This window comes from Aptenodytes forsteri, unplaced genomic scaffold (genome assembly GCF_000699145.1).
Source record: "Aptenodytes forsteri isolate BGI_AS27 unplaced genomic scaffold, ASM69914v1 Scaffold756, whole genome shotgun sequence".
Taxonomy (NCBI): domain Eukaryota; kingdom Metazoa; phylum Chordata; class Aves; order Sphenisciformes; family Spheniscidae; genus Aptenodytes; species Aptenodytes forsteri.
Genome location: NW_008795376.1, coordinates 262,302 through 289,683, shown reverse-complemented (window position 1 = coordinate 289,683; position 27,382 = coordinate 262,302). Strand labels below are relative to the sequence as shown.

Below are 27,382 nucleotides of genomic sequence, written 5' to 3'. Positions count from 1 at the left end.
TCACTCGCACGGGGCACGGTAGCTCATCACTGTAGTTTCTTCTGGAAGATGAGAAAAAAAGTGCTGGTGAGATACACTTGCCAAAAACTCACTAAAACAACCCAGCGTTGTGCCTCTGTTTCTAGGAGAGGCATTCCGTCAGCTTACAGGCCATGACTCCCCTCCACTGTGACACATGAAACCACTGGTATATGTCAAAGACTCTGTGTGCAGCTAGTCCGGATTGACCCAAGTCATGGGGCTTGCGATCTTTTGAAGCTGTAAGTCCCAAACAGCTCCATTACAGTTATGGATTCCCCACTTTCTGAAGCAATAGCAATCCCTGACACATTTCTAGCTTTTCCTCCCACTAGGGATCCCAGAGAACAGAGGACAAGTTGTTTTAAGTGTCATTCTTCTAAGAGGGCCTTCACTCTTCTAAGCCATCCCCTATGGTCCCTCTGCCTTTGCTGCCTCGCACAAAATGAGTGTACAAAAGCATGGCTCTGAGCTCGTTGCTCCCCTCTTGTTGGGAGAGTTAGACCCTAAGAGGATCTACATGCCAACTTCAAGCTTGGAAATTCTGGGACCAAAGAAAGAAGGGTCTACCATTTTCAAACCCAGGAGGGTAAGTCCATCACTAGAGAGCAGTTAGATGAACATGTCAGGGACGGTATTGTCTTAGACTTGACAACTTCAGAAAATTTCTTTCCAGTGGTACATTTGGGTGATTTCTGCAGTACAGCATCTGAGCTCACCTGGCATGTAGTAATCGTAGACCTTGATATTAGCTGGCTTACGATCCTTCACTTGCATGTCCTGCTGCACCAGCAAAGTGTAGGTGTGAGGCTGTCTAGTCAGCTAAGACCAAGAGATGCAAGGATTACAGCCAGAACAAAAGTCCTGCAAGACAATCCCTTCCACCTGCTCTCACTGAGGCTCCGTGGAGACCTCACCACTGTGACAGATCTGTTCTGCTTTCCAGTCCATCTCAGAAACATCTTTTACTTCACATTCTGTGGCCATCTCCTATTTTTCGTCACCAAATTTAACTCAGCTCATGAGACATCAAACCCACAGAGTCAATGTGCATTAGGTATCAAAATGTAGCACTAGTGTTCCCAACCAATCCCACATTCCCATCCAGCTCTGCTCTGAGCTCCTTCATGCATCTTGCCCCAGTGGCTACTTTCTTACACACAGTCCCATTACATCAGCTCTTATTCTCCAGTCTCACAGAACTCCCATCTGCTTAATGAAGCAGACAAATGCAAGGTGTGGATGAACATCTGCTGGATGGTAGTAGTTACATGACCTGCTGTTGACTGGGTTCCACCTTGTGCTACCTGGAAGCCTGAGCTGAAATCTTTCTCTGTGCTGCCTTTCTGCTCTGTGCTGTAGAGGTAATGAAAGCAGCATCTCTGCAAGTCTAATGCATCCACACAGCAATAACCTGCTTACTATGAGGCTAGCTTAGCTCAGCTTATTGACAACTGGGGATGAAGAATCACAGAAATGTAGAACTTCTCCTTGGAAATTCTGAAGTTTTAAAATTCATGCCAGGTCTTGTTTCTGGTGCTGTTCAGGTATGCATGTAGCTAGAGAAAGGCTGGAGTGGTTGTTAATCTGTTGATTAATGAGGATGTGGAGTGAGCACTGCTGCTCACACAACCATCTGGTTTAATTTTGAGTGATCTTGGCGAACTCCATGAGCAATCTTGGATGCTCTCTACTACATTCAGGCTGCTTAAGGGCTGTCTAAGAATTCAGGCTTGCTTGAATTTACTAGATGGATCCTACTACTACTACCCAATCCTGATCAGACACTGTATATGGACTTTCAACAGTCTCTGAACAGTGCCAACAGATGTAGGCTTAACATCAGAGTTAGCCTCATTTCACTCAAGTTAAGTGGCCCTGTATACAGGCTGTACAGCTGAACTACTGCAGGCTGACACAACACACTTCTCCAGGTCAGCAAATGTGGCTGATATGCAGGAACAGCAGCTCTGGATACTTAAAATACTAATGGAACTAAGATACAAGGGTAAGCTCAAAGCTATCTGTCAGTCCATAGTCCTTTTAATGATGATGTTAGCCTAAATTCCACTCACTTCCTCCAGGTAGAGAATGACTCGGTCAGCTTCGCTTTCAACTTTCTTCACTAAAGGCATTTTCTTTAGCTGAAAATAGGGGAAGAAATGTCAGAAAGACTCTAACAGAAAGCACAAATATTCAGGGATGTTTGTCCTTGTGAGAGCATGGGCAAAATGTTCACGTGGCCAAGGAAGCCCTTGGGGTAGGGGAAGACAAGGTGTGGCCTGGAAGAGACTTTGGGTATGAAGATTTCTTGGGAAGGAAAGAACCGTATTTCTCTGCCCACAGGAATGATCACAGTTCTGCATACAATCTTGAATGACGGACATCCATCACTGTTCCCATCCCAGCTGGACACAAACTCGCGGTCTCACCTCTTCCAGTGAACCTGCCACAGGGCTGTATCCAGACAGCAGCTCCACTTGGATCAGGACCATGTTGGTGGACACACGGTTCCCTGTGTAGCTGCAGCAGGAACCCAGGGGACAGCACTAATGTTACTTTCTGAGCCATGATCTCCAGACACTCCAGCCCAGCTTTGGTACTCAGGTGGAGGAATCTGCCTTTCCTTCCAGTGTTTCTCCTGTAAGCATACCTGTTCCTGTACTGAAATAAATCTTTGTGGTTCCCCTGATCTCTCTTTTAATTGTGCTGAGCCAAGGAGAATAAATTCCTTGGAAGGCTTCTGGAGTTACCTTCTCTAGGCATGACAGGGAATATCACATCCTCCACCTGCTCTCCTGGCAGTTCTGTCCCAAGTCAGGCATGGGTACAGCAGAGGCATGGGTACAGAAGAGAAGCATGGTGTGACAGTCAACCAGGAGCAGAGGAGGGAAGACTTAGGAATAAGTGTCAGCAGTCAGTCCCACAGGACCTTCACATCACTAGTGTTTTGAGACCTAATCCTAGAAGGGGGTGAGACCCACAGACCTTGGGAGAACTTATGGTGATTGGCATGATAACGAGATAGGACTACAGCCTGAGCCATCCCTCTGGGGCCTTGTTCCTTTCACCCAGCTGAGGAGAGCATAGTTAGGGGGGACATCTTAGCACTTGGACCTCATGAGTGAAGGGGAATCCTAGCCATCAAGAGACTGGTGTGGTGCCAGAAGCCTCTTAGCACAGGGGGAGGCAAGGGGCAACTGAGTGTCTCCTACCGAGCATGAACGGTGACAGGGAACTGGGTGGCGTTGGGTGCAGTGCACTCTGTCTGCACAGATACAGCAAAGGTGACGTCGCTCCTCAGTGGAGGGATGTGGTACCGCAGAATGGCCTGCCAGGACAGAAAGAAGCTAGTTGGCAGAGAATAGCAGGTTTTTTTGCTGGAGAGTATCCTTGTCTAGTGTTTGGCTGGTGTTTGCTGTTTTGCACTGGTCTAAGAGAAAACTATGTGGCGGAAGCGGAGGTTCTGCTAGTGCACTGCTCCTGGTGGTGTTCACTGGACTTCTTGGAGGAGAGGTGCAGCTCTGACTGGGTGGAGATGATCCAGATTTCATTTGGGGAATTGCTATTCCCTTCCTGTTGGATACCAGCTACTCCTACCAGCCTTGAAGCCCAGATTCTTGCAAGTCACTGCAGCAGTCTGTTTTCAGTGTTGGCTAAGTAGCAAGGTAAGAGGTCCCCTGGGTTTCAAGGCTTTTCCTCAGACAGACCTTTTCTCCCTGGCTGGGCTTACCTGCAGGAAGAGGCACCCGTGGCCCTGCACACGCACAGTATAATCTCGGGGAATAGCTGGCAGCTCTACGGTCTGCAGCAGGAGGCGATTGGTGTTGTCTACTCGGATGTTTTGGTGGAAACCCTCAGAGGAGAGAGAAGCTTGAAGATCAGGGCCATCCTTGCTGAAGGTCTTGGTTGCATACAGGGCTAGGGCTTCCAGGGCAACCACTGTGTCCTGAGGAAAGAGACACACACTGGGCAAAATAGGATCCCTGCTTCCTGTGCATGCCCAGTCCTTAGCCTTTCCCTCCCTCATACTGCAGCTACAGCACAATAAGGGTTGAGCTTTCCCCTTGGACTTTTAGCATGGGATTAGCTCAGAGGAATACAAATATTCACTTTTTCCCAACTCCCAGGAGCTGTAAATCCATAAATCTTTTTTTCTTTTTTTTTTTTTTTACTTTTTTACTATGGGCTGTGCTAGAACTCATTGCTCTCACAAACCATAGCTGACAGCAGGTTCTCTGCTGCTGATGGCTCAAAGGGATTACCTGGGTTGAAGCAAAGCCTCCATAAGGGTTTTGCTGATTGGTGAGCCAAGACACAATCTGGGATGCCTTTCTGATTTCATCTGAAGACAAACTTGACTTTGAAAGGTGAGCCATGAGGATACTAGATGTCAGTTCCACATCAACAGATGGAGCCCGATACCAAAATACAGAGTCTTCTTCCTGTTTGGACTGTTGACTCCAGAATATTTGGTCATCTAGAGGTGGAGTGGGAACACTTATGGAGTGTGTAGCTGTATCTAATGACCTTGACATCCTACTTAGCCCCTGTGCCTAGGTACTGAGAGAACATGTACGTTGGGACAAGATATGGGTGCATATCTCCCTATTTGTCCCCCACACCCTGCTTTTCCCAGTAAAAACCTAGGCCTGCTGGCTGGGAAGGAGCTCTACAACATCTGTGAAGCTCCCCTGGTTTGGGTGACTGGGAAACCAGGACTGTGCGATCATCCATAGAGAAAGTCTGTCTCACAGTATCGATATAGCCTGTGACAGCTTGGCAAACAGAGGCTATCCAAGCCTTGGGCTCCCCACAGAGGTCTGCCAGTGTCTCCCACTCGTGCCTTCCATTCCCTTGGCCGTTCAGCCCTGGGATCTCCACACAATTCTGCCAATGGCCCTCTCTCCTGCCCCACAGTCTTTGGTACCTGATATTATGGCGGCCTCGTCCAACCTTTTGAGGATTTTCTGCCTGAGGGCCTTATCACCTGCTACTGCAAAGGCGTTTGCAGCTAGTGCCAGGCCGTAGAGGTTGGAACTGCCAGTATCAGCATTGACCAGGTCCTTTATACATTTCAGACCTTTCCACACAACTGGGTCCTAGGATACAATTGAAAGCACACCGGTTGCTGGCAGGGTGTATGGGGAGGGAATGCAGCCTTGACGTGTGCAGAGGAGGGTGGAAACAAGGACAGGACATGCAGGGAGAAAACTGGTAACGTCCCCCTGTGTGCACAAAGGCAGACCACCAGTGCACTGCCTGTCGAGGGGCTGCACACACACAGCCTGTCCCTGCTGCTGATACTCACGGAGCGTGGCATCCCTGAGTGTATGAGAGCTGTGATGATCGCAGAGCTCAGCCCCAGTCCTTCCTCCACTGCACCCTGCAGCCACCACAAAACAGAGAAGAGGAGGGCTGCTGTGAGAAGGGAGAGGGAAAAGTTTTCCAGTGCCTTCTGCTCCCCGAGCAAAAGCCAATGCAGGCAATAGTGCTGGTCCTATTCCTTCTGCTAAGGAAGTGCCAGGGCCGGTATCTATTCTTGCAGGTTCTGCTTACCAGAGCACTTCTCAGCCACGGTGCCCCAAGCTCTTCTGGGTAGCTGATTCCCTCCCTCTGCTGAACACATTCCCCTTTTCCCTCCCCTACAAAAGATTTTCAGTAGCAGATTTCAGTGCCAGGGGAATGTGATGTTCCCACAACCCCGCTGCAAGGTGGCACCTCACTTGAGGGCCAGGACAGTGGCAAGGGTATGGAGAAGCAAAAGAAAAGGTATCTTTTACAGGGGGAAGTAAAAGGTACCATTCTCTTTACTTAGAAGATTAATTATCTATCTGAGGTGCTGTCCACTGAACTGCTGCTGGCTCTACTTTGGTGGTACTCTGTGTGTGTCTGTGCATGCACAAGCGCTGTGTTTCTGAGTGTACAGGGCACATGCCTGGCAAGATGAATCTCACATGAGTGGCTGCCATCAATCTCCATTCACGCCATCTCTGACTCTCTCTGTATAGGGGGGGAACTCAGACTGAAGGAAGAAACGGCAGCTCAATAATGGGAAAGGAAGCTAAAGAAGTTTACCAAGGGACTAACACATAGCTTGAAAACCTTTTTTTTTTCCTTTTGAGGCATGTGTTAGCTTTTGAGGTGGGACTAGGACAGGGCACCGGTTCAGTTCCCATGTGCGTATAATCAAATGCAAACTTCCATCATTCATAACTTGAAAAAGTGCCACCATGACTAAGCACAACCCTGAATGTCACCCAAATGTGACCTTGGGCACATCAGAGCCTCCCTCCTGCAGTAGGCGTCATTTGTTCTTGGCACCCAAATTGGGCCAGAAAGTGAAGGAGCTCTGATGTACCTAATGAACAGCCAGGACATGTCATACCATCAGACCATTGTTGAAGAGCTTCCCCACGCTCTTGAAGCAGCCAGATGGAGTCTGACTTTTAATCAGGGCACTGGCAGCATCCTTTATATTCTGCTCATCTATGTGGATGAAGTCCCGGGCTTGGCTGAAGGTCTTGAGGACAAGGGCAGTAAGCCTAGAGCCAAGGAAGGAAGAAGAAAATGGAATTGAACCAGTCTCTGATGCCCATCTTCAGTAGGAGACAGGAGTCTCTGTGTCTTCCACTATCTCATCCCTGAAGAAATACCAGCAGGCCAGAGCCTCTGTGCAGATAGAGAATTGGAAGCAATGCACATGAGTTAGATGCTCTTGAAGCTCGAGCTCGGATCCATTTGCAGCAAGAGAGAAAAAATTCACTGACAGTTCGGTGCTTCCCCCAGAGCTCTGTCAGTTCCAACAGGGTGCACTTGAGTGATTTAAAGCCAGGAGGGCTGATATTTAGTGAGCTCACTCAGCCCCTTTCCCAATCCTGTTTGGGCACAAAGCACTCTGGAAAACCTGGAAAGAAGGTGTCTTTGCAGCCAAGTTTTCAGAATCAGCCTCAGTTGGGGTGCCCAAGCACAAACAATCACACAGGGGTACCTCAAGTCAGTTCATTGGCATGGTTCTCTTCCAAAAAGTCTCAGGAGCAGTTTCTGTTCAAAACTCCATACCTCCTGACTCCCTCAGTTTCCCCAGACCAAAATCCAAGCCTGCTTGAGCCTGACCAGGTCAAGCTGTTGTTCCTCAACTGTGTCTGGATATCTCTGCTTACCATGTGTTCCCTGGTTCACTTCCTTCCCCAAAGGCACTGTATGAGCCGTCTGTGTGCTTGTACAGGAGCTGCCGCTGATATCCTGTGAGAAGAGGCTGGGGGTAGTGAAGACGCTCTCTGCCTGTCGTGTGCTCAAGGTGACAACCTGCCCCGCCAATCCTGCTGATCATTATAGAGAGCATTGTCTCTGAGGAATTCAGCAAAGGGCTTTCAGAGGGGTGCCGTGTACCCCTTGTTCAGCTGAGGCACAGCAGCCTGATTTACATTGCTGTAATCCCCATGGTGTCAGGCAAGTGATGCTGCACAAATTCTGTTCAGCATCAAGCCTCTGCTGAGATCCCCACCGCACAACCTACTGTAGTGGACATCACCAGCTTAATAACCCAACATGAGCAGAAATCCACTTACCGCTTTCCAGATAGCCAATTGCCTTCTGTTTGATTTCTGGAGTCAGTTGTCCTGTTTCTTCAAGATATCGTGTGATAAAGACATTGGGGGCAAAATGAACCATGTTCTGCTCACCACAGCCACTGGACATTTGGAGAAGCTCATCTATGTTGTCCAGTGCTGTCCCCAAAATGTCACCTGGAGGACAGAACCACAGCTTTGGGAGCTTTACATATTCTTGTAAAAAATTTCTGGTCTCACCGATTCTCCGGGTCACCTGCTAAGACTGGTCTCAGTTCCCCCCTGCTCACACTAGGGTGACTTCAATGTCTATAGACCCCTGTAGGAACAGTGATATGGTACTTTGTCTTTCCCTTGGCTGGGTGAAATTACACCTCCATCTGGCCCAGCGTCACTTGTATAAGAGAGATGGGATGCTTCTCTGGAAGACATAAGGGCCCAGTATCACACCTCACTGTACACATTCCCTCTTGTTACTCTGCTAAAGCAGACATGGTACCACCAGAAGAAAAGACTCATGCAGGGAAAAATTTTACTTTCCAAGACCTCCCTAAATCTCACCTAAGAAAGAGATGTGGGCTCTCTCCGACCCAAGGACTGTGTTCTCTGGCATAGTGAAAGTGAGTGTCTCTGAAGCTGAAGTTTCTGCAAATGGCAAAAGCATCAGAACAACAACAGGCAGGAGGGAGATGGCAGACCCACAGGCATCCCCAGGAGATGGTGTAAACAAGGATGGGATCACCTCATCAGTTGGTGAAATCAGCATTCAAAAGAGAGGATGACACAGAGATCAGGCCACCCACTGATGAGTGACTGTGATGTGGTTAGGCAATGGCTTGGTTCTGCCAGGAGCTTGTAGTACTGGGTAGAGCTGAATGGCTTTGCCTCCCCATAGAAGCCCCCAAATCCCTGACTTTCCCCTCCCTATGCACCTCCAGATAGTCCTAGAGTTGTTTGCACACCACACTGCTTCTGTTTGGTCTCCTTGCTCTGTGCGCATGTACAGACCCAGTGGTAAGACAGTCCCTGTCTCTGGGGTACCTGCACCTACCTTTAGGGCACAGGAGTGAGGTGTGGGTCTTTTCCTCCAGCAGCCCCTCTGCCTGGTGGGGAAAAGGCTGGTCAGCTCAGAAGGGAGCGCAGTAAAATGAGATAGCAGCTGCGCAGCACCCCGCCTTCCTGCAAGCACCTTTTCCATCCTCATGGGCCATGCAAAGGGCCTCACACAGAGAACAGGGATATGCGTGCCGACAGTGAAGTTTCACTGGGAAGCAGGTTTCTAAGCTGCTACATGGCCTTTGCCTCCATTGCCCTGCTAGCAAGCAGTTCTGACGTCTCTGTCCCATCGAGTGGAGGTGCTCATCTCATGCCCCGGCCCAGCCTACCCTTAGACTCACTCCTTGACCAGCCTCCCTGAAAAACGTGCCCATCTGCCTGGCTGACTCTCCCTTCCCAGAGCCACCCACCGGGCTGTTTTGAGCCTGACCCTGTTCCGACCTTGCCAGGACCCTGAAGCATACTCTGACCTTCACCAACAGCTGTTTAACCACTGTGTCCTTCCCTCCAGACTCTGGCACAACAGCTGCACTCTCAGTGCAAACATCTTCCTGCTCCATCACCTCAGCAGTGACAGTGAAATTCACCTTCCCTAAAGAACAAAACATCAAGAGGCCAGTTAGGACATCCATGCCTACATTTCAGTTTGCTCAGCCTAAGGCTGCTCACTCATGCTTTGCATAATAGGCCACACTCCCTTCCAGCCCAGCTCTGGTTTCCTCAAGCAGCTCTGCCAGTGCCTCCCACTCCTGCCCCTCCCTTGTCCCCTTACCTAATTTTGTAGCCTTCACATCCCAGAAAAATGTTTTTGCTGAATCAGGACACAGACAAATAGTGAACCTGACATTTGCATGCACAAATTCAAAATCCCTGGTGTCCATTAGGCTAAGCTGGAGCTAGAGGTGAAACAAAAGGGAGTTCGGGTTACAGAGCTGGTACTGTGTTTTTCCTTTCAGTTTCTTGATCCAAATGTCAGTCAAGCCCACAAGCCCAGGGTGAGTATGATGATGGTCCTGTTGCAATATCTGTGAGACACCAACAGCCCATGAACATCACAGTCCTGTAGGGTTGAGCTTATGGGGAGGGATAAGATGTCTCTGCATGGAGGTTTGTGAAGAGCTTCCTTGGTGTCTTTTGCCCAATGCCCAATGCCCAATGCCCAATGCCTGAGGAGGCAGCCCCTTGTCTGGGTCTCTGTCAGTGAAGTACTGTTACCACACATCCCCCTGCCCAAAAACCATCCTAGAGGGAGCCACTCACCGCCATGCACTGCTTCAGGTAGCTGAAGACTTTGACTTTCAGGGGAAATGACTCTCCCCGGAAGACAGAGTAGGGCAAAGTGGGTTCCACGAAGAAGGGCTTGAAGCTCCGCAGGCTGGTGGTCTCTGAGATTCCCAGCCCATGGCTCTCTGAGGTGCAGAAGGTCATGGCTCTCCAGTCTGTGATACTGTCAGGTACTGTGACAGCTAGCTCAGCAGCCCCTGAATCACTGAGGAGAAACCAGAGTGGAAGGGGTTGTCCCCCTCCCTGTAAACATTTCTCTTGGGAAGACAAATCCAGGAGGACTATGAACTGGAAGTGCATGTGAAGGTGTGGGGATTCCTAGGAAGTAGGACAGAGGTATGGGAAGGATAGCGAATAGGTGGGCGAGGAAGAACTGAGAGGCAAATGCAAACCAAAATTTGCTTCTGGACAGTGTTGCACCTCAAATTCTTGTTTTGTGTGGGCACACGGGGCTCCCAGGAGTCCATGTTATACACCCAGCCTGTGCCAGGGAGTAACGTGTGACAATTCCACCACACTACCACCCAAACTCCCAACTGCAGCTCGGCAGTCATCATTATAAGTGTCACTTACAGATCTGCATACATAAAACAAAAGATGGTCCCTGCCCTGAAATGGGCATAATCCAGCCAAATGAGATGGAGAGATAGAGATCCTATTTTACAGATGGACAACATTGGCACATGGGAGAATTAAGAAAGCTGAGACGTGTGAGTAAGGGGAGAACAATGGATGCTGCATAACTTGACTTTAGCAAGGCCTTTGACACAGTCTCCCATAGTATCCTTGTAGCCACATTAGTGTGGACTGGACAAGTGGATGATAAGGTGAGCAGAAAATTCGCTGGACCACTGGGGACAAAGGGTGGTTATTGGTGACACAAAGTTCAACTGGTGGCTGTTTACCCCTGGCATCCCTCAGGGACTGATACTTGGGCCAATACTGCTTAATGGCTTTATCAATGACCTGGATAATAGGAGAGAGGACATCCTCAGCAAGATTAGCAGACTAATCTTGCTATGTATTAGCAGACCATACCTTGTTGGGGAGGGGTTCCTGATATGCTGGAGGGAAAGGTTGCTATTAAGAGGAACCTTGACAAGCAGGAAAAATGGGCTTGAAAATGGGTAAATTCTGTATCTGGCATGGAATAATACCATGCAACAGTACAGGCTAGGCAGTGACTGGCTAGTAAGCAACTTTGCAGAAAAAGAGGTGGGGGTCCTGGTGAGCACGAGACATCTCATGTGCCCTTACAGCAATGAAGGCCATCTACTTCTGGACAGTATTAAGAAGACTGCAGCCACTGGGTTGAGAAAAGTTATTTTTCCCCTGTATTCCTCCATTGTGGGACTGCATCTGGAGTACTGTGTCCCATTTTTGCCTTCCAGTACAAGAAAGATACTGACATACTTGAATGCATCCAGTGGAGGACTACCAAGATGGTCAGAGGGCTGGGACATTTGATGTACAAGGAATGGCTGAAAGAACTGGGGTTTTCAAACTTAAGAGGGAAAGGCTAGGGGAAGATCTTTCAGCTTTCTAAAGCTACCTATTGGGAAGGCGTAGAGGCAATGGAACCAGTCTCTTCTGAGGTGCATATTGATAGGATGAAAGGTAACAGACACAAGTTGGAACATGGGAAATTCTGACTTGAGATAAGGAAAAAAAAATACCATGAGGATGGTCAAACACTGGAACAGGTGCTCAGATAGTTTGTGGAATCTCCATCCTTGGAGATACAGAGAACTTGACTACAACCTGATCTAACTGGACCTGCCTTGCACAGGATATTGAGCTACAGACCTTTGGAGGCCTCTTCCGTCCTATAGGAGTCTGTGATTTTAAGTTCCCCAGGATCATTTGGAAAATCTCAAGCAGAGCCAGGAACTGAACCAAACCTCCATTGTCCTAATCCACTTCTGCACACCTCCCTTTTCTTTGTGGGCACAGAAGGCACTAATGCCCTGGCTCTGCTCCTGCCCATTCCCTCTCTGCTGTGGCTGGTAGGAGGTCTGGATCCATGTGGGGCCACAGCCCATAATTACTCACTTGATGGGAACCAGAGTCCAGATGAATGTCTCTGGAAACCAGGTACGTACTGGCCCTGCCTCGCTACCCAGCTCAACGTGCTCTGACTCAGCACGTTCAACAGCAGCATCTGTTTCTGGGTCCAAGTTGTCCAAGTCTGCCAGCTCGCCATAAGCTATTGGGAATACAAGCATTCATTCAAAGGCAGAGCAACTGTGAAATCAGGATAGAGTTCAGCTGGGAAAAGCTCAGCTATCCATCCCTCCCACTCCCACTCCGATCCCCCTTGTCCTCTCCAAGATGCCCTCAACCTACTTCACTATTGTCTTCCACGAGACAACCCAGGAGACCATGTGGATTCCAGTACGTGTGTGCTCCCCCATGAGGAACTCTACCTGCTCACACTTTTGCTCTCAGCCCCTGCAGAAAGGCCTAGATACTGCCCAGTGACAATCTTTGCTCATTCTCTGGTTTCCAGCAAGACCTTTCCTAGTCTTACAAACAGATGTTCCTTCCTGAGACAGCTGCCTCATTTCCCCCCTTGACCATATTATCTTCCTGCCTGCCAGCAGAATCTCCAAGCAGGTTCTTCCTATGCAGCTGCCCCTCCAGTGCACTGGACACACACCCACCTCAAGACCCTTCCCCTCTTCCTGTGGTGCACATCTCCTGCGCAACCTCCCACTCATCTCTGGAAGCCATCCCCAGTTCCTCAGCACACTGCACGTTCAGCTGCCCTTGTGCAGCCTGTATGTTACCCGTGATTTCCAAAGAAACAGGAAAAATCGAGATGTACACATGTAGTCGTAGTAGAAAGTGGTCTGGGTGCGGCACTCAATTGGAGACTTGATTTTAAGGCTGGTTAAAAATGTTAGACCTGAATTCTGGAGGAAAGAACGGGAAGAAAAGAAAGTAGATTTCAGTGGAGGGGGTGGTGTGTCTGAGGGTCTGTCTCTGCCCACGCCTCCCAGCATATCAGCCACCCTGTGTTGTTGCACCTCAGCCTGGCCTGCGAATGAGAATGCAGGGAGAGAATGCAGAACCACCCTGTTCCCAAAGCCTGGTCCTGGCCCCTCATGCCAAAGGAGGCTCTCTCCAGTCAGGATTGAGGGGATGACCACTCGCATGTGCATGCCCACACACGAAGTCATTATTTTGGCACCACAGTTCGCTGCCCACCCTAACACAGACTTGTTCTCATCTTTCACCTGCTATTCCTTTCTACTATTCTTTCCCTCCTTTCCCCAGTCGCCCTTTTCTCTCAGGTGCTTTTCTTTTCCAACCTCCAATTTTCTCTGACTCAGGCTGACACTCCCCTCTTCTCCTAACCCCTAGAAAGTCTGAGGGTCTCGAGCTTGGGATAAATGGGGAGCTGGGTTCTAGGGATCTGCCTGATCGATGGGAATTTATCAAGCTGGAAGCATGGCGTGTCAGAGATCCCTTAGTTCAGAAGCTTGGCAAATTCAGAACCTGAATTTGCCAGCATTTACAGGAAAGACAATCTGTTGAAGCTACCCAGTGCTGACCTGGGATACAAAAGGGCTCAGCTCTGATATTTCAGGTTTTCTGGAAATTAGATTTACCTTCAGAAGCTCATAAACATCTGGTTGGGACACTGCATAAGAGTGTCTGTTGTACATGAATGGTGACATTGTTCCTGGTGGGAGGGTGGTCTGAGGGGAACCGATGATTCCTGGGCTCTTGTGGATAGTACAGTAGTCACTGTAAGGGTCTGTGAGGGTGCTGGGGTGCTCCTGAGAATAGCTGAACATACTGTACACCTGTAGACAGAGAATGAAAACAGTACAGGTCAGTGTGAGAGGTGGGAAGTTTTTCATCTCTACCCAGAGATTTTCTGTGACCACAGAGGCAGAGCTCGGATCCTGCCTGCCACAAAAGCCCAGCCCCAAAGGTTTTTGAGCTTCATGGAGAGCCTCCACAACGTTTAGACGCAGAGCACCAGAGATGAACACAAACCCCTCTGGGGTATGGCTGCATAGCTGTGGCCACTTCTAGCTCATAGATAGTACCTGTGAGCTCAATGCATACAGTGAGGACACCTTTCCTGTAAGAGTCACTAGATAGCTTCTTGTCTGACTGAAGGCACATCCTGGGTCCACCTAGAGAGTGTCAAGAGGCAATTCAAGGGTCCTTAGACCCAGTGCATCCCAGGTCTAGAGGAGAAATGGGTCCCTTCCACTGCCAAGGCACCACTTACAGTCCAGTCTGTGAATGGAAGGACTGTCTGGTTCATGTGAGCTGGAACAAGGACATGGAGACTATCACACATTGGGCATCTTTTTTCAACATAACTCTTCTTTTTAGAGCACTGTTATGAATTGGTTCAGGAGATGGCAGTCTGTTGCCATCTGGTTGCCACTGTGGCAAAGCACTCTAAGTTTAACAAGGATGTGACTTTGGGCTGTACTTGGGGATGACAGAGGGTTATTTTATTAGATCCCTCCGTAGAGACTGGAAATTTTGACTGGTGTTTGATGTTGGCCTTCATTTTTTCTCATTAAGCTATGTCCTGTCCCCATTCAAGTACTTGTTGGTATATCCACTGTGCCTTATTAACCAGTGCCTGCAACCAGATACTCAGAAGGCATCTCTCCAATATTAGCAAGGCTCAGCACTATTCACTATCACTGAGAAAAGTGACTCACAGTATCCCTGGATAACTCAGCCTCTGGCCTCAGGAGAAGGACGCTCTGGTCTACAGCGCGGATGCTACATAGGGAGCCTGGTGCAGCCTGCAAATGGAGATGGACAGCCGATCCTGGGAGAGCCACTGTGTCTGAGAAGCCAAGCTTCACCTGCAACAGCAGAAGAAAGAGGGACTGAAGGCATTGACAGAGGAAGGAAAGGGGAGACTGTGGCTACTGGATTCTGCTGGACATCTCTTGCCAATTTGCAGTTAATTAGCCACCCTCCAGCCTACCTGCCCCCTCATGTTTTGTGCACTACTTACATGGTTCCTGAAGCACTTGGAGACTTTCAGACTGAAGGTGTCAGCTGCCACTTGTCCCTCAGGGAAGGCAGTGTAAACAAAGAGGGTAGCCATGGGTGAAATGAGGTCAATGGGCAGAGTGACGTTGAAAGCCCCACTATACTGACCTGAAGAAAGAAGGAGAAATAGAAAAAGTATAGGAAAAGGCAAGGAAGTCTGTCTCCAAGGATTACAGCAACAACATGCTCGTCCTCTATAATACTTCTGTACAGTTACTTGGATAAAAACTATTATGCCTTGCTTCTGGGGAGGCCACAGCTAGACCAGGATGTAGGTTAGTGCCATTTTGCAGCAGTGACCTTACATCATGAGGGATCTTGGCAACAGTGTGCACTTGGAAGACAAATGACTTTCCACCTGAGTCCAGCAAAAAGATTCTGTGAGTTTTCTTGGAGGTCTCTGATAATTTCTGCTTGGCAGATAAACTCTGACAATTTCATCATTTGATTGGAAAAAATTATTAGGGAAATTAAAAGACAGAAGAATGGCATATTTGCCATTTCCTCTTGATTTTTTTGTGCCAGCTCTGTTGTTTCCTGTTGGTTTCAGATCTCTTTTGTCTCCTTCCCCATTTAGGCTGGAAGGGCTTTCCTGTTGGGTCCTTAATCTGTTCCTGGTATTTAGATGCTCTTACCTAATGGTGGATCAAGAACTACTGTTGTTTGTCCATGGTGTACAAGGGATCCTCTGGCCAAAACCTAAAGGGTAATGAACAGAGCGAAGGGTTGATAGTGCCTCTGCTCCCTGTCGCTGGGCCAGCAAAGGGCCCCGTGCTGACACAGACCTGTCAACAAAGCTGACCTCGTTGGCAGTGCTGCCCTGCACTCACCAGGTGGTAGAAGTCTGCTCTGGCAGCCCCGTCCCCCAGCTCCGTGGCTAGGATGCGATAGTGCACAGTGACCTGCTGCACATCCCTGCAGGGCAGCGTTGCCTGCACTGGCTGGATCCTCACAGAACTGCGGCTGGAAGAGTAGAAGGCCCTCAGTGTGAGGGATGCAGTGCCATAAGACACCCTCACATTTTGACCGCTTAAGTCCTCCGGCCGGGTCTTTGCCTGTGGCACAGAAAAGGTGGCTTGGTGTCTGAAGATTTCTTACAGCTCTCCCCACGCCAAAAAACAAGACTGACTGGACAGTGGGCTCTGAACTCTTCCAGGGTAAGGTGTCTATTTCCACCTAAGCCAAGCTCAGTCAGCCCCTTTCTGTGGAACTTGGCATTGCCCACTCCACCATGCTCTGGGATAACTAGCACCCAAACAGGAGGCAGGGAGCTGTATAATACTATGGCTTGCGCTAGAGCCTGAACTTCTGCAATGCTGCTGCTACCCCGGGAGCAAGCCAGATCGTTAGACTGTGTAGAGTGGCTTATTAGTGCCTGGATCACCCTTTGCTTCTGTCTGGTATGTGTGGAGAAAGTGTCAGCATGGATCTGCCCTGATAATGTATTTCACTGTTCAGTGTTACTCCACTCGCACACTGTATTTCTTTTAGCACTTTCCCTGATCCATAGGGTAGAGGTGGCAGGGGACAACTGAAGATCAATAGCCTTGCTCATCTTTGACCTATGACCTATCTGCATTGAGACTATGATATTAACATCTTGTGGACTTCCAGCAAGGTCAAGATCCATCATCTAAGGTACTGTATGCACTCTGATAAAGAGACAGGGCTTGCCTCAAAGTGTTTTGACCTTGAAGTTTAGATAGGACAGGTATTAGAAAGCTACCCCTACAACCAGACAAGGGAGCCTTCCTTGTTCATGGGAAAGCAGATGCAAACTTTTCTCTGTCAACTCCCTGTCGGTGGCATCCCTATTTAGCTCCTTACATCCTGGTTACCTGCTCTGCTCCAGACTGGCTTGCAGCAACTGGTTCCTTACTAGCCTTCCTTCTTTCTCTCCTAAGTTTTCTGCCTCTTATATCCCAGGTTTCTCCTAACTCTTATGCTATGAGGAAACATAATGCAAACTGGTCACTGACATTTTCTTCTCTATATGTATTTTCAGATGCTTCTTCCCTAGCTCCTTTCCTATCTTCCTATTCCGTACCATGTGGGAGTTCTTCCTTTGCTCTCTGTCCCTGCCCAGCCCCACAAAGCCCTTTCCACCTCAGACAGAGATGCTATGTAGGTAGACCTCAGTCACAGCTTTGTGGGACCTCTGTCCACTGCCCCATCTCTCATCATGTCTCCTGACTGCTCAGGGACTGTGTGTGGCACCAGGGGCCAGAATGCTGGCTCTGCTATGGGCTATTCCTCTTGCCCTAGATCTGTCATTTCACTGCTCCATGCCTCCATCTCCCTGGCTATACCGAGACAATGACATAGACTATAGGTCTGAGGGGTACATTAGTGCTAGCCAAATCCAATGTAATTATTTGGCTTAACCTGTAGTAGAACTTTACTGCTGTTGTCCCATGCTGACGTCTCTAAGGTGAAAGAGGCCATCCCAGTGGCATCCGTGAAGTAGGTCTTGGTCTGCTTCTTGCTACCATAGGACACTGTAAGAATCACCTCCTTGTTCTTCAGGTGTGTCCCATTGGCACTTTTGAGTTCCAGCTGTAACGATGCAGAGAACAGTCAGAGAATTGGAAGCCTCAGGATTGAAAATCTACCTCCCAGTAGAAGCCCCAGTTCCCCTCTCTGCAAAGGGACTCTCAGTGTGAACTCTAACTCCTCTAACCCCTCCCCATTTATGCAGCAGCCATCTCATCTGGCAAAGCCATGTGCCTATCCTGTGGTCACACCTTTGGATTACCTCTTTGTAGAGATGTCAAAGGAGTGACTGGGACAGAGGACTGTGCTAGCAGCTTTGGGCAGCTCAGAGCAAGGGGACCCCTCAATACTTCTGTGCCCGCCATCCCCTTAGGCCCAGCTACGGGGCTTTCCATGTTTCTGCCCTGTTCACTTACATTTCCATAGTAGGGAGCTCCTTGTTGATAGTAGTAGCTTGTCCCCCAGAATTGGAGAGTTGTGATATCAAAAGTGACCTTGCAGTTTTCAGTGGTGTTGAACTCCACCCCTAGGAAAGACAGGAGGTGCATACAGGTGAGTATCTTGCGTCTGAGCAAAGGCAGCAAGATTGGATGGACTGAGGTAAGGGATGGACTGTCACTCATAGGGGATTGTAGTTTCTCCAAAACAATCATGTAGTTTTGTCATTTAACACAAACACTTGGCAATAGTGCCCTCTACATTCGGACCTGCTAGAATGACAGCAGTCTACCAGGAGGTCTCTGCCAGACAGTTCTCAAATGCTCTTTCTGACTTTGTTAAAGATGGTCCTACTCATAATTGTCCACCTCCGTTCTCCTCCCATTCTCACAGCAGAGTCACTAGAAGGCAACATTTTTCGTTGCCTTCACCACGTTAGTTTACAGTCTGCTGTCCTGTCATGTGGTGCCCACCTGAAATCACTGCAGTTGTTTGCTAAGTGAATGTGTGTCACTGCTTTCAGCAAGGGGCTGCAAAACATTTTCTTGTAAGGAAGGGTTTGTAAAATTTTGTAAGAGAGGAAACCTTACAGGATGGGATATTTAACAGTAGCTCTGGACAAGTAGCCTCATCTCCCTATCTGGGATGTGGAGGTAAATCTGACGAGGAGCTATTAACAGTACTCAGTCAAGGCCTTGGTGACTCTGGTTGCTCTGAGTATCTCCTCATTCCAATGGACTTTCCTAAAGTATGGTTTAAGAATAAAAGAACCTGGCCTGGCCCACCTCTGTACACATTTCTACTGTGACTAGAAGACAAGAAAAAGCAGCTCTTGCCCATCTCTGCCAAACCAAGGTGACTGTCAGAGCTGGACTGGCCATAACAGCTTGTGGAGGAGCAAGCATACTGGTAAACCCAGTCCTGCAACTGGGAGAACTCACATGTCCTTTGTGACTCAGATGTGGATGGTATGATACACGAGAACATCCATGCTGCCATGGTGCTCCCAGGGAAGACACAACCTTCTGAACACTTGACCCCATGGGAGCCAGTGCAGAAAGCTCCAGTGATTTGGTGGGAAGACACAAGGATCCATAAGGAGTCTTACAGATGAAAACCCAAAGACAAGCATGTTGTATGAGTGTAAAGTAAAAGATTTTCCACGAAGTGTGGAATCATTTTTTGCTACCTGTTCCACTTTCTTTCAGAAAAGCCAGAGCTTCCAGGTTGAAATCATAATTGTCACCACGCTTCTGGTGGTAGATCTTAATATTCACCTCAGTGGCAAAGCAGCCGTCCTCGTTTGTCTGGGGATGTGAAGTTGTATCTGTTAACCAATCGTGAATGCACTAATCCCTTCTGCAGTGCAGATCAAACCCAAGACCCAGAAGTCTAAAAGTACATGACTAAGACACTTGAGTTAAAGGAGCAACTCCCATACTGGCATGAAACGTACTTTTCTGTGGAGCAGTCACTAATAGGAGATGCTGTTTCACATGTGTCTCATCTTTACACACTCACTCATGTGCCAGTACCAAACATGAGTTGTCATTTCTCCCTGACAACATGATTTCTTCTGCTAGGGCAGGATTTATCTTTAAGATATTTGCTGGGTTACTTTAAAATATGTAAACAAATATAGATACATTCATTCAACCCTAGAGATGAATGAGTAAAGTCTGTGCTGAACTGCAATTGCTTGCTTAGATGTAAGAGGTAATTTCTGTGTCTCCAAAACAGCTGTTTCTGGGAAACAGCACATAGGTGTTTGTTTACACCAGATTAAAAGGTGGTGCTAAAAAGCATCCAGTGGAAGTGAATCGATGTGGACAGTGTTTGTATTTTTTATTGCCCTGTTGCAATACCTGTTTTGTAGGCAAATCTGCAATAGTTAGCTTGCCTACAAATGCTTCTTCCTCTGAGTGCATATAAGTTCAGTCAGAGAAATCACTGAGAGGGGCTAAGATTGCTACGCTGGGGCATTAAGGACATATCAGTCATTCATCCCCGAGCAAAGAGCATTCTGCTTCAATAACTGATGTCTGTCCCACTCCTTCCTTTAGTATTCTTCCCTCTCTTTGCCCCTGTTTCTCTCTTTTGCAAGAGGAGTGGATGTCCCATGTGCTCACCTCGCCAGTGTAATCCTTACAAATACTGCGCTTGGCTTTGGAAGACTTCCGATTATAGCGGATATGTTTACGGCACACCACAGCCTTCACACTACCTTGGACTGGTTTCCCATATGTGTACCTGGCAAACATAGCAGAGAGGACTGACTTACACTCACACACAGAAGCACCAGCTCAAGGGTGAATAATACCATCTTTAGCCTGTGGTTTGCAGCTATACAACCCAGCAGCCTGCAGTATCTTCATGGTTCATGAGCTCAGCAGAGGCCAAGAAGTTAAAATGACTTCATCAGATTGAGACAGAAGGCAGTGGTGGGTGAGTTCTCTCCAAGTCAACTCTAGTCCCACCAGGCAGTGCTAGGGGACATTGTGCTGGCCACGAGGCGAGTCATTATTCCTTCCACACTAGCACTAATCAATGCAGCAGAGCTACTGTATTGTAGGGCACATGCCCCACTGAGGGAGTCCACTGCCACACTTTCAAACTCACAGAGAAAGAAGTAGGGAGACAGAATACGGAGAAAGGTGAGAGTCCAGGAGAACTCCTTAGCAAAGGATGCCAGGGTACCAGACTTTGGGATAGGGGTAGGGTTGGCAGAGGCCATTTTGAGCCCCGTTATTGATAGCTATGCAGTTTCCAAACCAGTAAGAATGCACCTTCTGCCATGATAAGTCAGCTCACATGCCACAGATGCGGAGATGGAAGTTGTCCTCCAAGATGGTGACCACCTGAGGCATCTGGATGGAGACACTGAACTTGGGCAGCACTGTGTGAAAGCAAGAGGAATATAATTCAGTGAGAATCGAGAGAGCGCATTTATTCCAATCCTCCCCAAATGGCTGTTCACAGAAAAGAAATCTCTCCTTTCATTCCCTGACAGGAATACCTTCCCAGCACAGGGCCTGGTAGCAATGCACTAGCAGCCCAGCCAGGAGAGTGTGGTGGGAGTAGACAGCCTTAGTCTCCTCCCCAGAGCACAGCTGTGGGACAGTGCCTCAGTCCATCCTCAGGACATGGGGGAGGAGGAAGCCAGTGGGCCTGAGTGAAAGTCAGTGATTACGCCTACTGGCAGGCAGTTGGACATCTCAGGCACAACTAGCACAGCTGTTCACAGCTGCATGGCCCATTCAACTCTGTGTGAGAGAGGGGGGCTGGAGGCAATACATCTTTCTCTGCCGCCGTCAGCTCCCTGAGACTCTTACCATACTCCTCCACCCTGAAGGTATGTGTGCGGTCAGGCATTTTGATGGTGTACTCTCCAACTGGTGCTTCTGCAGCCAGAGGGAAGGACAGATCCACAATGCCTCCCACAGGTGTAACATTCAGCCACTGTGCAATTCGGTTCCCTTTGGGGTCCTGCATAGGCGGTAGTAGAGAGTAATTATTTCCCAGTGCAAAAAGAGACTCTTTTGCAGGATGTCCAAGCTACCACAGCATGGTCTGAGCACATATCCTCTTGTCCTGAGAGCCCAGGTCTATGACACAGCTACAGTGCTCAGGTGAGTCCGAGCTCGAAGAGGGTAGGGCTTTTCTCCCTGTCTCATTGACAAAGTCAATCTATCATATTATTGCTCTCTGGTGGCACCGCCATCTCACTGGCTGCTGCAAAACTGTGGTTTACTGCCTGCCTGTCTCACTAAGAGATAGAGGTGGTCCCTCTTAGAGACCTCTGTCGTGATCTGAGCTGGCATAGCCCCCAGGTCACTGTGGAGAGGGTCAATCCTGACAGCACATGCTGCCTAAGGCATGAGCTACTTGGGAGTGATTACTGGGGAGTCTGATGTCTTGAATCCCCAGGGAAGTCTGGGAAAATGGGTCCAGGACTTCATGGAGGGGACCATGAGGCTCAGTATAGAAAGGAGGATGTAAAGACCTGGGATGCAAGGGCATTTGGAGGCTTTGTTGAGTGTCATGGTCAGTCCATGATGGACAGTGTTCTCCCACTGCTGGTTCTTGGGAGGGCGAGATGCAGAACTCTGGCTACGGTCACACTGCCCAGCCAGGAAGGATTTAGCGATGAGTTGATGGGTGCTTTATGAACATCTGGAACAAGTGGGAACCGTTGTTTGAAAGGCTGAAGCTGGATCAGAGTGCTACGTTTGTATAAACTAGCATAAAGCATTGCATAGGTGTCTCAGAAACCATGTGTTTATGTATTGATTGCTTGGTGGGTATGGTATGCAAAGGTGCATTAGCTACTACAAATTGCTAGTTGGAACTGTGACCTTTCTGCATGGATTATTACAAACTCCCCACCACTTTCAGGTATCTTTCCTCAGCTCAGGTGATTGCAGTCCATATTTTACCTGTAATATTGAAACTAAACTAACAGATTTTAAGAACAATGTCCTGAAAGATGCTTTAGGAAGTTTTTCTAGCTGTGGAGCCACAACACTAACTGGTGAAACTTTTATTTTCTGTATGTTAAATATAAAAGTCTCCTTAAAGAAACTTCAGGATTTTCACAAATCTTCAGTTCACAGGCTAGGGGGACTAAAAGTCCTGTGACCACTCTAGAAAAGTTTGCTGGACTGGTTTTCAGTGGCACCCATCACTTACTGCAGGGACCCCTGTGTGATTGGTATAATGTCTCTGCACTGCGAAACTTGTGCGGATACTAAAAGAAGGAAGGGCAAGAAGTCGAGGACCATTCCCATTCATTCTGAGGTAACTGGCTTTCTGCATCCATATTTCCCCACCGTCATCTCCAAACCTGTGTCTTCCCCAAGGTGAGAAGAGATCACCACTTTCAATAAAGTAGGTGCTTTACCTTCAGTTCCACGAGGCGGTGCTGTGGGGAGGAAATAACAGTTACTGGTGAGATGCTTTCAGGTAAGTCACCATCCACCTCCCTGGCATTTTTTGTTCCCCAACCATCCATGCCAATTCCCAGGGACTGCCCGTGACCCAACATCATGAGCAGCTCCTGCGTTGCAGGTGGTGCCCAATGCTGTTTGTAAGCACCAAAAGCAACACTGAGACTAGTTGTCCACAGATGGATCACCTAGCTGGGCCAAGCACTGATCCAGAAGTCATGGAGGCAGCCCATAGCATTTTCAGACTTATTAAGGTTTCTCTCCTCTTGACTTACCGTTTCATTGCTGGCAATAAAGTTCTGATCCAAGGTTACAATTCGCAACTTGACTATAGAGCAAAAGAAAAACAGGACTGGCTGAAATGAAATCAAGTCTGTTAATAATAATAAGAATGGATGGCTAGGAAAGACATGCCCATGTACTTCAGTGAAAGGGTGTGGGCAGCAGCTAGAGCCATCCACTCCTGGGCCTATGCTCAAAGCCCTGCTGCAAGCTGGCAGCCTGCTAGAAAAAAAGTGATAGGAGAGGCAGTGTGGGGTTTCTGGGAAGGCTGGCTGTGCTGGTGAGAAACATCATTTTTCTGGACATTGGACCTGCGGTGGGGCACTCAGTCTTGCCTGCAGTGAAGGTCATGCCAGTGGAAAGGGTGGAGAGGCATGAGGCCAACACCTGTACCCTGTGATGACCTGAGCTATGCTAGGGCAGTTGATGGGGCCTGCGGGACCATGATCCTCGTCTGAGGCAGTCTGTGGGAGAGAGAGGGATTTAGGGCACTGACAGACTACTGTGGCTTTGACTGGAGCAGTCATGAATATAACACCAGTGCGCCTGAACCTTTTGTCACGCATCAGCCAAAACACACAAGCCCTGTTCACGCTGGCATGCTGTCTGAGTATGGCTAGTACTGGGGAAAACACAAGCCATGCTGATGTAGGAGAGAGGTATCCCCAAATCCCTAAAAGCAGGAACAGCCTAGAAGGGAGACGAAGCCTGTAACCCATCTCCCTTGCAAAGCAGGCCCCACTCCAAGTTCTAGAGGCTACCCCATATTTTGTGGCCTGAGGACCACTCTCTCTCTCTCGCAAGACATGGTGCTCTGTCCATACCAATCTGTCCAGGTTTGTACACAGGTTTGTCTGTCTGGATAAAAGTCTTCTTGTCTGTGTGCTTGATTAGGACTTTCTGTTTCTTCTGATACTCTGAGTTGGCTTCCAGGACTGTGATCCCAATAAAAGCCACTTCATCAGGGTTTCCAACAGGAGGAGGGACCTGCAGGCATAGTTGTAACCATCACTCAGGGTGGATCCCATTAATGGATCCCATTCATTATTCTGGAATAATGATTATGATACTGCTTTTGTATTGCCCCAGTTCTTCTTGCCCTGAAAGACCTCACAGTACTTTTCAGAATATTTTCTAGAAGAGTAAAATATCAGTGGGGCTACACAGCAGGAAGGACACTGGCAGACCTATACAGGCTGAAGCAGAAGATTCAGTGCCCAATTAAGATGTCCCCACGGGAAGACACAATTCTTTGCCTTCCTGCCCAGCAAGAGCAGAACTCATGTGCTACCCATCCTACCCTGGAAAACATATTCCTCACCTGGAAGCTTGTGCAATGAAAGAAGGTGAGCTGAGAGATGGACTGCGTGATCAGAGTCTCATTCCCAGCTCTGCTTTGCAAGGTTACTGTCACATGGATCAGGACTGCTTCCTTTCTGCTGATTTGGAGGCACACTGTCTCTGAGAAGGGGTAATAGAGCTGAGATGGTATTGCCACAGCATAATTTCTATTAAAAAAGAAAAAAAAAAGGTCATGTGAAACTGATTTTCTAAGAGGACAGGTTTTGACCATAGGATTTGGGTACTTCCTAATAAGACTTCCGGTCTCTTCATTCCACTGCCACGATGCCACTGGGGCAAGATCACACCGTTCTTCTCATCTATTGGTACTGCAGCCATTAACACTGAGTCTGCACTACATGCTGCATGCATATGTAAAAAGATAAAGTCACTGCTTCCAAAACTGAAAGTCAAAATAAGGTGAAGAGGCCTCCCCATGTCACCCAAGGGATCAGCAGCAGAGCTTGGCTACACTGCAGGTTTCCTGAGACTTCAGCCTTTTCACTGAACCACAGTACGTATCACCATCAGTTTGCTTGGTTCGTTATCTGCTTTTTGCCCTATCAGCTACTCTTGGTCTCAGAACCAATGCCAAGCATATGAGACCCAGTGTCCTGACTTCGTGTCCCAGATACAGTCTCATGAGCACCTTCTCTGCAGCTCCTGACACTCCTGTCCTCCTTGTTCTCTTATGCTAGATCTCACACCTCTGTGGCTACTCTCACAGCTGTGCCCATGGATAACACCAAGAGGCTGTTCATATTGGGGTTTTTTGATCTTATACAGCAGTGCAGCAACTAGGACCAAAGAAAAGCCAACATTCAAGCATGTTTGAAAACTCTTAACACTGACTTCTCCTGCTTACTGCTTCTGGACAGGTTCAGCCAGCGGCATGTTTTGCAGCAGCAGCAGGGCAGGGCCTGGAAAGATCAGAACAGCAGGAGGCAGGGCCATGACCTGCTGGCAGTTCTTGGCTGGAGCTCAGCACCCTGGCAAGCGGGAGTCAAAGTCCTGCTGGCCAGAAGCCTTGAGTGCTTTCACACTTGAGTGCTGTCAAGCTGCCTTGAGCAGCTTGTCTGCTGCTAACAGTAGGGGATCCGATAAGATGCCAACAGCATTTTGATTTTCCTACTTAAGCTGACTCACCTCCCCACTGCCACTGGGCTAAAGGATGGGACGAACAGTAAAGACTCACTGCTTAAACCTCCCATACCTCCCTTGCTCCTAATGACCCTTTCCTCTGGAACATTTGCTTACACTGCCTTTGCCAGTTCATCCCTTGCCCTTGCCTTCTGAGCTATAAAAGTACGAGACAGCATCTCTGAGGCTGTCGTTCAAGGATCCCAAGAGCCAGGCTGGATTACTTTCTCATGAATCTACAAAACACATTGGCATATAGGCAGTACAGCAGACAGCCTATTGAGGCAAGCAGTATTTCCATAAAGCAAAGCTTCATGCTGAAGGTAACTGTGGGAAACAGGTAGCAGTAAAGCATCGTTTGAGTGGGAGCTATGTCAGCCTGTGGAACATGTTCTAGAAGAAGAGGCTGTACTCCCGCTGGAAAAGATTTTTAAAACTAGACTTGTGCATACCACACCACACACTGCAGGAGGGAACCCAGCTATGACCCAGTGACATATTTCCCACTGTAACATCTACTGTTCGAGCACAGCCCTGTTTCTGTTTGCACTTATGCCATGGCTGCAAAAGCAAAGGCCTTCAAAAGGCAAGAGCAAGTTCACAAGCCAGTATATCACAGCAGTGCCTGCTGGAACAGGAGTTGCATTCCTGATAAAGTATATGAAGATAAGCAGTGCTGGGAATTGTCCTTGCCAGAGGTTTCTTAGAAAGTCTGAGGGAGCAGATGGCCAGCTAAGCCAGAATGAACACATTGCTTTACAAAAAGCATCCCTATTAGATACCTTGGGCTCACAGTTGCCCGGTTTGTAAAGGCACCCAGCTTTGTCTGCTAAAGATTTAAATGGTGACCTATGGCTCTAGGGGGAAAAGCATAGCCCAAAAGGAAATATATTCTGGAGCACAGTAGGAGACGTGAGATGTTGGCAGGTCAGAATTAAACACATGCAGAAAGGTGGCAGAGTTGCTCTGCCTGAGTCCTTTCAGAAATATATGGTCTACATCAAAGGCACTAAAGGGAGAACCAAGTAGTAGGGGGAGTGTTGGGGGGAAGACACATGAGAACCAAGTGAAATCTTGGGAATATGAGAAATTATGCCTCTCTGGAAAAACACTCCTGGTCTTATGACTTCTGTCCTGTTTCTGTCACACCGCCACCCCCCCAGGATTCCCCACAGACCAGAGCGCGTATGCGAAGCAGCTGAGGTTCTTACAGCATTGCAGGTGTTCCGGCCGTGCTAGGCAGGAGAAGGATGCTGCCCCACAGGAAAGTGATGCTCCACATAGCTGATTGCAGGTCGAATCCCTCCACGGAAATGTGAGCCTCTCCTCTGTCCCCCCTTCGCCCCTGCTTCTGCTGCTTTCCTTCTTCCCTCTCCCCCTCACCCAGAGCTGAAGGACTATGCAGCTCCTGCCCTGACAGGGTGCCCGTCTCTCTCTTGGCTTCGAAACCAAGAAGGTGGAAATCATGCTGCGCATGGCTGGGGCTGGGATGTGGGCGGGTGGAAGGGGTGGAGACAGTGTTTATTGCCTACACACCAAAAGCACTTGCCTCGAGGCTTTGTAAGGCTTGTTGATATTTCTCTGGTATATGTCTTGCTCTGCCTTCTTATGCGATACAGCTGATGGCAGCAGGAGTGCTCAGTTACTATGTTTGGTACGGGGGCCCAATTTTTATAAAGGTGTCTTTACCAGGATTTCATTGGAAACATCCTGGGGCAAATTCATTCTTTGTGATGTCAGTGGATTTTGTTTCAGGGTTCTTCTTCTGTAGAA

General features: G+C 48.5%; 1 protein-coding gene across 1 annotated transcript; it reads right to left on the bottom strand.

Annotated features, from left to right (window-relative positions):
• LOC103899967 (alpha-2-macroglobulin-like protein 1) lies at nucleotides 1–26,891 on the bottom strand. The gene is made up of 35 exons (XM_019472404.1): nucleotides 26,821–26,891; nucleotides 24,450–24,636; nucleotides 23,953–24,115; nucleotides 23,122–23,174; nucleotides 22,801–22,821; nucleotides 21,233–21,386; nucleotides 20,712–20,796; nucleotides 20,030–20,150; nucleotides 19,090–19,207; nucleotides 17,879–17,988; nucleotides 17,355–17,525; nucleotides 15,800–16,024; nucleotides 15,605–15,668; nucleotides 14,932–15,077; nucleotides 14,627–14,776; nucleotides 13,544–13,741; nucleotides 12,757–12,844; nucleotides 11,982–12,135; nucleotides 9,906–10,134; nucleotides 9,418–9,541; nucleotides 9,116–9,237; nucleotides 8,641–8,692; nucleotides 8,151–8,234; nucleotides 7,590–7,766; nucleotides 7,182–7,263; nucleotides 6,407–6,563; nucleotides 5,330–5,404; nucleotides 4,949–5,120; nucleotides 4,284–4,498; nucleotides 3,752–3,967; nucleotides 3,234–3,349; nucleotides 2,451–2,541; nucleotides 2,094–2,162; nucleotides 738–840; nucleotides 1–41 (listed from the first exon to the last, which is right to left on the bottom strand). Exons 1-35 carry the CDS (start codon nucleotides 26,889–26,891, stop codon nucleotides 1–3), a joined length of 4,404 nt encoding a protein of 1,467 aa, XP_019327949.1.
• Between the last annotated feature and the right edge of the window lie 491 nt (nucleotides 26,892–27,382).